Below are 12,554 nucleotides of genomic sequence, written 5' to 3'. Positions count from 1 at the left end.
GATACGGGGAAGTCCGCACACCTTTTATGGAAAGTAGTCGCAACACTTCCCCCATCATCGCTGATGTGAACTGTGTACCTCTGTCGGATTGTATTTCCTCAAGAAAACCCATCCGTGAAAAGACCATCAAGAGTTCCTCTGCCACTGTGACACCATCGATCTTTTTCAGAGGAACTGCTTCCGGGTATCTTGACGCTACATCAACAATAGTCAAGATGTATCGATGGCCCTCTTCTGAAGGAGGACTGATTGGGCCAACCAAATCAATAGCTATTCTCTTGAACGGCTCTGTAATTCTCTCAACTTTCTCAAGAAGGACACAGGGAACTCTTCCTTTTGCCACTGACCTTTGGCAGATACCACAAGAACGACAATATTCCTTCACATCTTTGTACATACCCAGCCAAAAGAAGTTTGAATAGACCTTACGTATGGTCCTGCGCACTCCTCCATGACCCGTGAGTAATGTATCAATCTGTGGCATAATCACAATTATGTTCCTTTTTACATGTATGTATTTTAAGTGAAAATTGCGGTCATCTCAGCTGTTTAATCATGTGTGTGTGTGTGTGCGTGTATGTTAGTGTGAGTGTTGGAGTGTAACAATTGTAGTATTAATAGTCTGCTACTTTGTGAGTTTTATGCATTGTGTTTTTATAATATTAATAATTCTGTTTAATGTTTCTACTACTTTTCATATGCTTTCTTGTTTCACTTTAGGTACTGGATTGTAAAGCGCTTAGAGCTTGCTTATGCTTGTATTACAGCGCTATATAAAAATAAAATATTATTATTATTATTGTTTAGTGCGAAGAATGTTCCTACGTGGGGTAAGCGTTGATTGTTTAGTGCTAAGAATTTTTTCCTAAGCCTGTGAGGTAAGCACTGATTGCTTGGCACTGAGAATGTTCCTAAACCTCTGCGGTAAGCGTTGAAAATTCTAAACGCCCAGCAAACTGCTAAGATTGTTTGCACAACCCAGCCCAGGCCTAAAATGGCGGGGTGCACTAGCGGCATTATCCCGACAGACAGGCACGCGTCAGATGAGTGTTTTCCAAGCCAACAGCACAGCAGTAAACAGATAGTGAGTGCCAGTGGGGTGGGGTGGGATGGGGGGTGGGGGCGTATTGCAAAGTGGCCTGAGAAAGGTGGAGTTGACAATGGCTCAAAGGATGGCAACAGTCTTACTCACGCACACACACACACACACACACACACACACACACACACACATTGTAAATATTGTTGTGCAGTACCCTATTGTCTTAACGTGTGTATGTGGGGGGCCGAGGGCGGGGGGGGGGGGTGTTGTTCTAGTCTATCGTCAGCTATTGGGAATTCTTATAAATTTTGACCAGTTTTAATCTCTTTTCATGTTGCACATGATCATTCCATGCTGGTGTTTACAACGAGCATGTGGTTGCACAAGTTGATTTCCATGTGGATTAAAGTGTTTTTGATTTGATTTGATTAGATTAGAGAGGGAGAGAGAGAGAAGGGAGATAGAGAGAGAGAGAGAGAGAGAGAGAGAGAGAGAGAGAGGGAGATGAAAGAAAACAAAAGAAAAGAAAGGTCTAGAGAGGGGCGAGGGTGTTCACACAAACACCGTTTATAGTTTGGGTGACGGCATGTGAATGGCGGGACGGTAGTAACTGCGCAGCTGAACTGAAACTGAAGGAGTTCGGATGACATGTCGTTTTTCCTTGTTGTATGTGGAAGGTTGGATTGCACCTGGCATGGCGCCAGTGTACACACACACACACACACGCACACACACACACACTGTGAAATATGACTGTACTGCACACCAGTGACGTAGACAGGTGACAACGGAATGCTGGGATTGTTGCTGGAGTTCACGGTTGGGCTCATTCAGCGAGATACCTCTGTAAGGAACAGTCTGCAATGCACAGTGCAGTATGCACCTGATGTGTCTGTCTTCACTGTGTTTACCTGTTCGAACCTGACGTGTGTATGTCTTACATCAGAATACCTGTATCATCAGAACGTAACGTAATCTAACCTGCGCAACATCTCTCCAGACAACAGGTAAGAGCCAGCAGCGTGTTTGTCAGCCTGGCACTTCTTCTGTAAATGTTGCCCAGAACACACGCGTTATGCACAACGTGTGTTGTTCTGTTTGTTTGCGATGACCGGACAGCGTCACAGTGCCTGAACCTGTAATGGTGTACAGGGCTTGGCATTGTTTAGTGCTTGGCTTTGTCTGGATAGTAACACATCGGTGCTTCTGTCTGTGTGTTTGCTGACATTAACAAAATTAGTGTGCATTGATTCATTGAAAATATCTGAACTTTTACATGTCAAGGACAGGGATAGGAAAAGTTGTCCTCAAATTAGATCTCCCAGTGACCAGCCACTGTGGTGAAGTGGTTAGCATTGCGGACTGCCGTCTGGAAGGATGTAGGTTCGAGTCCCAGCAAACTATCTGCCAGTACAGTGTCCGTGAGGGTCTGGGTTGGAGTCCTGCCTCCACGCTTTGACAAGAAAATCAAGCTGAGTGTAGAGTCATTCGGATGAGAAGATAAACTGAGGTCCCGTGTGCAGGACGCACTTGGCACTTTGAAAAAGTACCTATTTGTCCGAACGCAGTGACGCCTCTTTGAAACTGAAACTGAAACTGAAGGAGGGTTTTTCAGGCTGTGGCCAGCTCGTACCCAATAACAATTTTTGATTTACCAAACACATTCTCATGTTCTCGTGAAGGAAATTGGATAATATCCTTTGGTAACATCAAGCTTACTGGAAGAAGTTGCAGAACCAAGATTTGCTAGAATGTCCCGAATCCAAGACATATGGGACTGATCAGCTGAAGTTGTGGAATTCTGTTATCTGATGTTGAATATCTTCTTGCTTGCATTTGATATTTTTTGTAAGCACTGTGATGAGGCCCAGAACTATTGTCAGATTTGCAAATGAAAGCTGCCTTTTTATTGCTTGAATGTCTTGGTCTACTGTCTGTATCATAGCAAAAGGGAGTTCCCACACCTAACAAATATCGCACACAACAGCCACAAGAAAGAAGTTATCCATTTACTTATGTGATATTATCACAACCAGCGATGGTTTTGGCAATGTCTTTCGTCAGTTTAGTGACAAGTGACGGGTGATTGTCACACACACACACACACACACACACACACATACACAATTTAGGTCCGACATCATTTTTTGACTTAACATCAGTGTAGGTGTCTGTGTGGGGTGGAGATCAGAGGGGGTATGGAATGGGGTAATAACGTTATGTCATTTGTGTGCTACAATGTTTTCACTTGCTTATGTCTGTGCACATGAACACATGCATATCACAGAACCATGGCGATCTTAACTACAGGCCTACTCAACGCGCGACTGGGGGCTTGGACTGGGGGCTGACTGGGTACAAGCTACTGAACATCAATTGCAGCTGTTTTTCATGTCCATATCCAAAGAAAGTTCATTGTTTTGGTTTATACACTTGCAGAATGCATCTTTTTGGTAGTTTGATGCATTTTGATATATATATTTTTTTAAAGTTTATTTCTATGTTTTCGTTTGAATTGGATTCTGTTTGCCAATGTAAGGTGTAGCAAGTTGCTTACATGTTCAGGTTGATATTTTTGTAATCTTGGCAATTGGCATGTTCAAACCATGCATGATTTCCATAATTTATGGCCAAATTAACTGTAAATGTGCTACCCCCCCCCCCCCCCCCCACCGATACAAACCGACCCTCATTTTAAGTTCATGCGGCAATGTCACAGTATTAATTAATCCATTCATAAAAGGACAAAGGAACAAACACAGAAACAAAAAGAACAGTTCAAATACAGACAGGTACAAACAGCAGTCAACACTAACCTGGTATACTCGAATGATTATCACTATGATGTCTCGGAGAGTTTCAGTCTCTTGAGGGCAGGTTCCTTCGTCGAACGGGGTGTGGCATCTCTGCAGTAGTTTTTGATGAGGATGTTGGCTACTATCCTAGCATGTCTCTCCTTCATGTGAAACTCGTACATGTCAGACAGGGCCAGGGCTATCCTCATGAATGAATGACGGCACACAGAGTTCTTGACCACATTGAAGATGATGAAACTAAAAATTGTCCATTGACAGGCCCTGTCAGACGGCACCTTTAGACCTCCTCTGTCAAGTGATTTTGTGTACTGGCCATATTTATCAAAGTAAAAAGATGTTTGTCCCTCTTCATAGTCAGTGTCTTTTCTTGTGACATAGCCAGCGATGTATACAAGCACTGACTTGTTCTCGTCAGAGACCAAGTCCTCTAGCGTCTCAATGTCATCTACCGCCTGGCATGCCTTCTCATCTTGTTCAAGATTGAACACACAGTCAGGGCAAGAGTGCCCTGGCTCCTCCACCTCAAGGGCTGCCTCCGCTTCAAGGGAGAGAAGGAGCCTGGACCTGTTGATGTTGGTCTTCTCTATGATTTGCTGGACGTTGATAAAGTATGTCCCCCCTGACCCCTGGCGCAGCTTGCTAAATTCTTTCTCCAAGGGATCAGTGGAGAACTGTCCAAATAGAATGTAGTCGTGGGCAGGAGAGAGAAGGAGTTGTCTACACAGGCTGACTAGTCCATTGCAAGTGTGATGCACTGCTCTCGCGGTGTCCCGTGTCAGCTGTTTCTGTCGCTTCCCCTGCTTGCCAGACATCTCTAGGGCCATCTCTCCAAATTGAAGCACAGTATTAAGTCTCTCATCGTTAGGGTTGCTGATGGCAGCCTGCAGTGGATCTCTCCGCCGATCATCCGTGAACTCGGACTTAACGTTGACAATTTTCCACCACGTCAGCACCTTAAGTATGAAGGCCGCAGTGTCCTTCACCTCATCAGTCTGTTCCAGTCTAGGGTGGTTCAGCAGGGCTTGGTGGGTCTTTTCGCTGAAAACCTTCAGACAGGTAGACACCTTCTGCCTCTCGATGGGTTTTGGTGAGACAGCCACTTCGTCCAAGTCTGACATCTTCACCAACGAGTCACACTCGAGCTTGTAAAGGTTGACAAGGTGTCTCCACTTTGCTGTCCTCTGCACACCATTGTCTTCAAAAGTCAGCTCTCCTGTAGCCTCAGTGAGCCAGTTATTACGGAGATTCTTCAGCAGATGGACGTAATCATACAGCAAAAAGACACCTCCTGCAGTTTCCCAAGGCCTGTGGGGGTCACCAGCAAGCATCTTGAACAGGGCTTGATTGTTCCTATTCCCGTCACAGATGACTGCCTTTACATTTCCACCAGCACAGTTGATGGCCTCCAGACACAGCTGAACCTGGTCGTGCAGAAACTGCGAGTTCAATTTTGATACTGGCAAGATCTTTGACAAGAACTTTGGGCCGCCAAACATACACGAAACCATCATGCCCAGCACAGTCTTTGCAAGACACTGAGGGTTGTCCACACTGCGGCCAAACACTCGCCCACCATGGTATAGCATGGACTTCTTTACATACACCTCATCCTGCAAAAGAACACACATTTTCTGTCTGTCTTGTAGATTGGCGAATACTGCACTGGAGAATGTTGTCTCATCTAATCTTGCCACTTTGGAAGTTATCCGAGTCGGTCTGCACAGATGGGAGTTGCAGATCATGGCGCAGGGTCTCGTACAAACACCGTGATGTGGCAAAATAGGTGAATGCTCGGATGATGACAGCAGGTGTGTACATTGGCTTCCCTACTTGCTGTGATCCCATGGCCTGCATCTGCTGTTGGATGATCACTTTCTTGTGGTCCATTTCTAGACAGTTAAAAAATCTGATACTTTCCTCTAGTGCTGACCAAGTCTTCAGTGCGGTGATTCTGTTCTTAGACAGGGTTGTAACAGTACACTTCACACCCAAGTGGAAAGTCTCAAAGCTCTGGTCTTGTGCAATTCTGGTTAAAAATAAATAAATATATATAATATTAATAAATATTTCTTCTTGTAAGGCGCTGTTCTCCTCAGTGAGGACTCACGGCGCTCACATTCACACACACACACACACACACACACACACACACACACACACACACACACCATACATTCACACACACACACACATACATTCACACACACACACACACAGAGTGACATACACACACACACCACATACATTCACACACACACAAACACACCACATACATTCACACACACACACAAATACACATGCACCTAAGCTCCTTGCACACACCACATACATTCACACACACACACACACACACACACACACACACTGACACACACACACATGCAATATGTGACAACTATCCGAAGGCTACATGAATACTTTGGTAAAAAGGTGAGTTTTTAGAGTGGATTTAATCTATGTGAGTTATTATTGTTGGGGTTTTTTTTGTTTTTTTTTTATCAGTGGGGAGTGAATTCAAATTTGGGGGCTTGAAAACTGAAGACTCTCTCACCTTGTTACAAATAGAGGAATCCCATTCACAAATTTCCTGGCTTGAATATGAAGCACAGTCTCGTCCATGTATGAAATAACAGGTGCAGGCAAATCCGGCTCGCCGGACAACAACTTCTGTTTCAATTCTTCGAAAGTCACACTGTCTTTCAAGTTGAATGCCTCTTGCTGATCCTCTACCCTGTTCCTCACGGAACTTGAGGAACGTGTTGTTGAGCGAGGAGGGGGTGGTGGGGTAGGCACTTGACTTGATGGAACGTTAGGCCACACAGAGGGTGGAAATTTCGGTCGCAACTTTCCATTCTTTGAGACAGTTTCGAAGCCGGGGGGCCAGTGAAGTGCACAGATCACAGTATTCTTCGTCAGTACGAACTTGTCGTTTGGAATTCTTTTAATCCACGAGTCTTTGTCGCTTTCATTCGATGGAAATCGATAAACAGAAACTTTCTCCTTCTCGTCACAACCTTTTGCAAGATCGTAGTTCGTTTTGCAGCCGAATACACAACATTTCTTGCCCATTTTCACAATCAAACACGATGTAAACATGAGCCATTCAAATGAAAGGAAGTTGTTTGGAAAGACGGTTCACCACAACACACCGAACAAAACATGGAGCTAACTCGTCAAATACAACTAATATAAGTAATTTAATTAATGAAAGATAATTTTTATTAATACTATGAAGGGTATAATAGTGAAAAAAATGATAATCAAGTGGTTTTATGCGGACTGACGCGTTGCGTTACATTTTCCTTTGTTTTGCGGTAAATTGAATCATTTCCCAGCGCTCGCGAGCGCACGGCTGACTGCGCTGGCTGTTCAGCCCCCAGTCCAAGCCCCCAGTCGCGCGCTGAGTAGGCCTGTAGTTGAGTACGCTGTGCACAGAACACATTCACGTATGTATATAGTTCCCTTGTGTGGTAGACATCTTGGATTGGACTTTCTGCCGTCTCCCCACAACAGTTCACACAGACGGACAGTGAACTTCACTTCATAGCAGTGTGGAAGTCAGCAGACGACTTGATGATCCACACTGTGCTGACAACCTCTCTTTTGATACGACAAAAACGACAGTAACTTACACACGTTCACTGCCACTGTAGATCTCACCAAATATCTCAGTTCATCTGGAGGTTTTGACCAAATGAAGGAAGATCAGAGTGACATTAGATTGATGTCACCAGTTAAACATTGCTAATACATCATGAATGCAAGCAAGGACTGTTGTAAGTAATGTGTGTGTGTGTCAAGTCAAGTCAAGTCAAGATTTTATTTAATGATGGTAAATTGAATAAGCAACAATTGCTTTTTTACATCAAGCCATCAATGAAAATAATAATAATAATAATAATAATAATAATAAATAAGAATCAAAAAAGGGAAAAAAGAAAAAATAGGAGAGAGACAGAGAGAGAGAGACAAGCAGATGAAGTCAAGTCAAAATGATCTTTATTGAGGGTAAAAGAATAAGCTTATACAGCTTTTTTACATCCTGCCCTCATAAAAAAGAGAAGAAAATTATTATTTTTTAAATTAAAAAAGGAAGAAATGGGGGAAGTGGGGGTCTGGAAAGGATAATATGGAAATAAACAATTACAAGAAACACATAAAATTTCTACCGAGAACAACAACAACAGAAATAATGCAAGCGTAAATAGCAATAAATTTACATATGATACTGACACATGAAGTGTGTGTGTGTGTGTGTGTGTGTGTGTGTGTGTGTGTGTGTGTCTGTGTGTGTGTTACAGACACCAGTGAACACCTACAATGGCTACAGGAGGGACAGAAGAGGACTCCAACACCTGTGCTGTATGTTTAGAGAGTTACCGCAACCCCAAGTTCCTCCCCTGTCACCATACTTTCTGTGCCCCTTGTATCCAAGGCCTCGCTGACCACCACCCTGGGCGTGGTTTTCCCTGTCCCTCATGTCGTGAAGTTATCTCCCTGCCTAAAGGAGAAGTAGCCTCCCTGAAAACTAACTTTTACATTCAGCCTCAGTCTCCAAAGCAGAAAGCTGGTGCACAGGATATGTGTCAGACTCATCCAGATGAAAAGCTGAGGTTCTACTGCGTGAAGTGTGATGAGGTCATCTGCCGCGACTGTAAACTAACAAAACATGAAGGCCACGAAACAGACGACCTGACTTCCGCAGCAGTCCACAAAAAGGAAGTACTCATAGCAGGTAGACAACGGTTGCAACGTGCTGTGTCTGACGTGATGGAGAGAGTGACGTCACTCCAGAAAGAGAGACAATCCCTAGAAAGAAAGAAAGCAGCAGTGGAGAAAAACATTCATGACCGACACGCCATTGTGGTGGCTGCTGTCGACACACACAGAGACGAGGAGCTGCGATCTTTGGAGTCTCAGCACGCAGACCTGGACAAGGACGTTGTCGGTGATATCAAACAACAAGAAGGCAACAAGGCGGAGCTCTCCAGTCTCCTCAAACGTCTCAACGACGCCATCACCTCCGGGACAGCCCGAGACGTCGTCACTGTCGCTAACGAGATAACAAGTGGGCGTGGCCTGTCAGCAAGCTATAGATGATCTGATGTCAGGGGAAGAAAGACCCCTGCGTAGACCAGTTCTTCAGTTCAACGTCAGCACTGACATTATGCTGCAGACCACACGTGACTACCTGGGTAGTGTGCGCATGATGGAGATGGAGAGAACTGGGCCTGAAGTGAGAGTGACAGAGCGTTTTCAGTGTGCACAGGACCCTGACGTGGAGGTCTTTTCACTTTGTCATGATGATCTACCTGTAGTGCGTGTGTCATATGAGCGGTGTGGGGGGAAGGAGGACGCTCCGGTGAAAGAATTCACAGAGACAGGGGAATGTGTGGGCACTGATGCTGTAAGGGTGGGCAAAGTGTCCCACAAACGTCTTGCAAAAGGACTGTGCATGTCACTACGTTCACAGCCAGGCAGGTTTGTGACTGTCAGCAAGTCACTGACAGCCGCTCACTTCCAACTGAACAATAATCTGTCGGGACAGGCAGAAATCGACAGAGTCACAGTGACACCCACATACCCATTCAAGAGAAAAGTAAAAACAGAGTTCACCATCCAGGTGGGCCCTCACCGTGCAGTTGACGTTGATGAGAAGGAAAACTATTTCGCTGTTGTTGAGGAAGCTGGACAGTCCACACGCTGGCGCAGTGTCCGCCTGTACCGACGGTCAGTGGAGAAGGCGGTCAGTACGTACAGCCCTCCTGCACCAAGGTTCCAGCCCTCTGACGTGTGTTTCTACATACTAGGAGGACAGGAAGTGCTGCTGGTCACTGATGAACTCAACGACGCCATTCACGTGGTCACCATCCAAAGGGAAACAATGCGGTTCGAGCGTTACCTGTGTGGGGGTTGTCCGTCCCTGATTCAGCCCACAGCCATCACTGTCGATGTTAAGGGTCGTCTGTGGGTGGCCTGTAGGGGAGGGGCTGTCTTGACGATAGAACAGGTGGCTTGATGTGTGTGTGTGTGTGTGTGTGTGTGTGTGTGTGTGTGTGCACAAACGTGTGTGTGCATGCATGTGTGTGTGTTTGTGTGTGTGTGTGTGTGTTGTTCAATTTTTACTGCTGAATTGTTTGCAATTCTGATGGCTTTCACCTTTTTTAGTGATATGCCTCTTGTGCCTGCAAAAATCCTTATACTATCTGATTCAAAATCAGCATTGATGGCTTTAAATAATCAATCTTCGTCTGAACGAGCAGATATTATGTACGAAATTTTGTATTTAATCCACCAGTTAATTATGCGAGGCTCCGACATTTCACTCTTGTGGGTTCCTGGACACTCTAATCTTCGTGGCAACGAAATGGCTGATTTTTGTGCCAAGGAAGCGGCATCGAACAATTCAGTTTCAATCAATCACAATATTCCTATTTCTGTTTCTGAAGCCTGTACTATTCTTTCAACATATATCTGGAATCTCAGACAGAAACAGTTCTTAGAAAACTCAAAAAAGAATCTCTGGTGGGATCTCTGTCTTCCAGCAAGAAAAGGCACTAACCCCCCAGGATCAATTTCCACAAGAAACTTGACACACAGGCTAAGAACTAATGCATGGTTATGCAGATTTTTGAAACCGTCACCACTATGTATTTGTGGTAAGACCTTGACATCCCACATTTTTTGCTCGAATGTCCAGATACACATTTACATTTCAAACCCCTTCATGATATGATTACATCCTTTAATCTTCCATTAGCCATGTCCAGCGTTTTTCACTCTAGCAAAGAAAATGGTTGGTCTCTGACAAAAACCGCAGTTGGCCTAATTAAAAGCCATCCAATTGGTCGGTTTTTCTAATTTGTTTCATCCCCCTTCTGCTGCAGAGGTTCCCCTCTGTTTTATTTAATCCAAAGTAGTGTTTCGTTTTGGGTGACAGCGTCAGATTTACTTGTAGAGCAAAGTTCCCATTATTCTAATTAGTGGAACTGTTCGACCCTAACATGTAATATGTCGTCTTGATTACATTACGAAACCTTAATTTGATGAGAAAGAGTGAGAGACAGTGTGAGTGTGTGTGTGTGTGTGTGTGAGTGAGTGGGCAGGGGAATGAGGTAGGGGAATTATAATGGGCGTTTGTGTGCATGCATGGATGTATGTAGAGAGAGGGTGGGGGAGAAACGTATGTGAGTATGTGTGTGCGTTAGAATATTTTTTGGAGATAATGATATTAATGAAATTTGGTACCTTGATTTGTTTTTGTTTTTTGGGGGTTTGGGGTTTTTTTTTTAATCATACCTTCCTCAAATCAGAATTTCCTTGTGTTGCTCAGTTAATATTTTATTCAAATGGTTGCAAAAATGTCAGTACAACAAACAGTTAATCTGACAATAAATGGTTTCAGTCAGTCAGTGTGTGTGTATGACATTGTTGTGTATTTGGAAATGTTTGTTCTGGGCATGAACAGTTTATTTTGTAGTAATCCTCCATACTCCAGTAGGAGTGAAAGGATAATTAAAACTTGAAACTTGTGTGTGTGTACTTTGATAGTCTACCTGTAAAGAGAAACACGTGCATACATGACGTTTGTAGGTGGGCACACTATACAAGCATAAAAAAAAATTGTGTTCAGTTGTCATTTGTACATTACAGTTTACACATTGAAGGCTGTGTGCATATATCAGCATCACAGCCTGATGTAAGTTTTTAATACATCATTCTCGGTGTGAACAGAAAAGCAGGGTGGGGGGGTGGGGGGAATCTGCCTGTCCATGTTCCGGCAGACAGACAGACTGGTATGTCAGTAAGTTTCCACCCCTGAACAGCTGTGAGGAAGAGGAAGAAAGTGCTGGGTACAGTTCACCTGTGCAGCGTGGTGTGACCAGACGTTGGGAAGAGGGATGGTCTGTCTGTCCTGCACATTGTTGGTAACACTGGTAACACTGTCTGTAGAGGAAGGTGGCAGAATGGTTAAGACGCTCAGCTGCCAATACAGAGAGTCCGTGAGGGTGTGGGTTCGAATCCCGTTCTCGCCCTTTCTCCTAAGTTTGACTGGAAAATCAAACTGAGCGTCTAGTCTTTCGGATGAGACGATAAACCGAGGTCCCGTGTGAAGCACGCACTTGGCGCACTGAAAAAGAACCCATGGCAACGAGAGTGTTGTCCTCTGGCGAAATTACGTAAAATGAAATCCACTTTCATAGGTACACAAATATGTAAGCATGCACTCAAGGCCTGACTAAGCGCGTTGGGTTATGCTGCTGGTCAGGCATCTGCTCAACAGATGTGGTGTAGCGTGTATGGATTTGTCCGAACGCAGTGACGCCTCCTTGAGAAAGTGAAACTGAAACTGAAACTGTCTTCCACTGTTCATCTGCAGGGTCTCCCCACCCTACACATTGTGGACAGGGGTCATCCAGTACAGGAAGTGGTCATTTTTTTGTGTCATGCAGCGAACTGGTGATCTTTTTTTTTTCTGTGTTCTATCTTTATCCAGTGATTCAGTACTTTGTGTAACAACGTTTTATTAAGATTCCATACTGTTTGCTACAACTGACGTAAGAACAATATCAGGTTTACTTCACGTGGTAATCAGAACTTTTTATTTTATGTTATTCTTTTCTTGATTTTTGTTTTGTTTTCCTTTGTTTTTGTTCTTCGCATTTGAATGCTATTTGTTGTACATAGAATCTGTG

General features: G+C 44.2%; 1 protein-coding gene across 1 annotated transcript; it reads left to right on the top strand.

Annotated features, from left to right (window-relative positions):
* The first annotated feature begins 1,894 nt into the window (after positions 1-1,894).
* On the top strand, positions 1,895-8,958 carry LOC143288074 (tripartite motif-containing protein 2-like). The gene is made up of 2 exons (XM_076596348.1): positions 1,895-2,049; positions 8,160-8,958. The coding sequence occupies exon 2, from the start codon at positions 8,179-8,181 to the stop codon at positions 8,956-8,958; it is 780 nt and encodes a 259-aa protein (XP_076452463.1). The 5' UTR covers positions 1,895-2,049; positions 8,160-8,178.
* Positions 8,959-12,554: the final 3,596 nt, after the last annotated feature.

The sequence above is a fragment of the Babylonia areolata genome, chromosome 12 (assembly GCF_041734735.1).
Source record: "Babylonia areolata isolate BAREFJ2019XMU chromosome 12, ASM4173473v1, whole genome shotgun sequence".
Lineage (NCBI taxonomy): Eukaryota > Metazoa > Mollusca > Gastropoda > Neogastropoda > Buccinidae > Babylonia > Babylonia areolata.
The sequence above is the reverse complement of the archived record's forward strand: the minus strand, read 5'-3'. Positions and strand labels throughout refer to the sequence as shown.

What these genes read in the sequence shown, in the direction of transcription:
- LOC143288074 (XM_076596348.1), top strand. Translation starts at nt 8,179, where the DNA reads ATGGCTACAGGAGGGACAGAAGAGGACTCCAACACCTGTGCTGTATGT.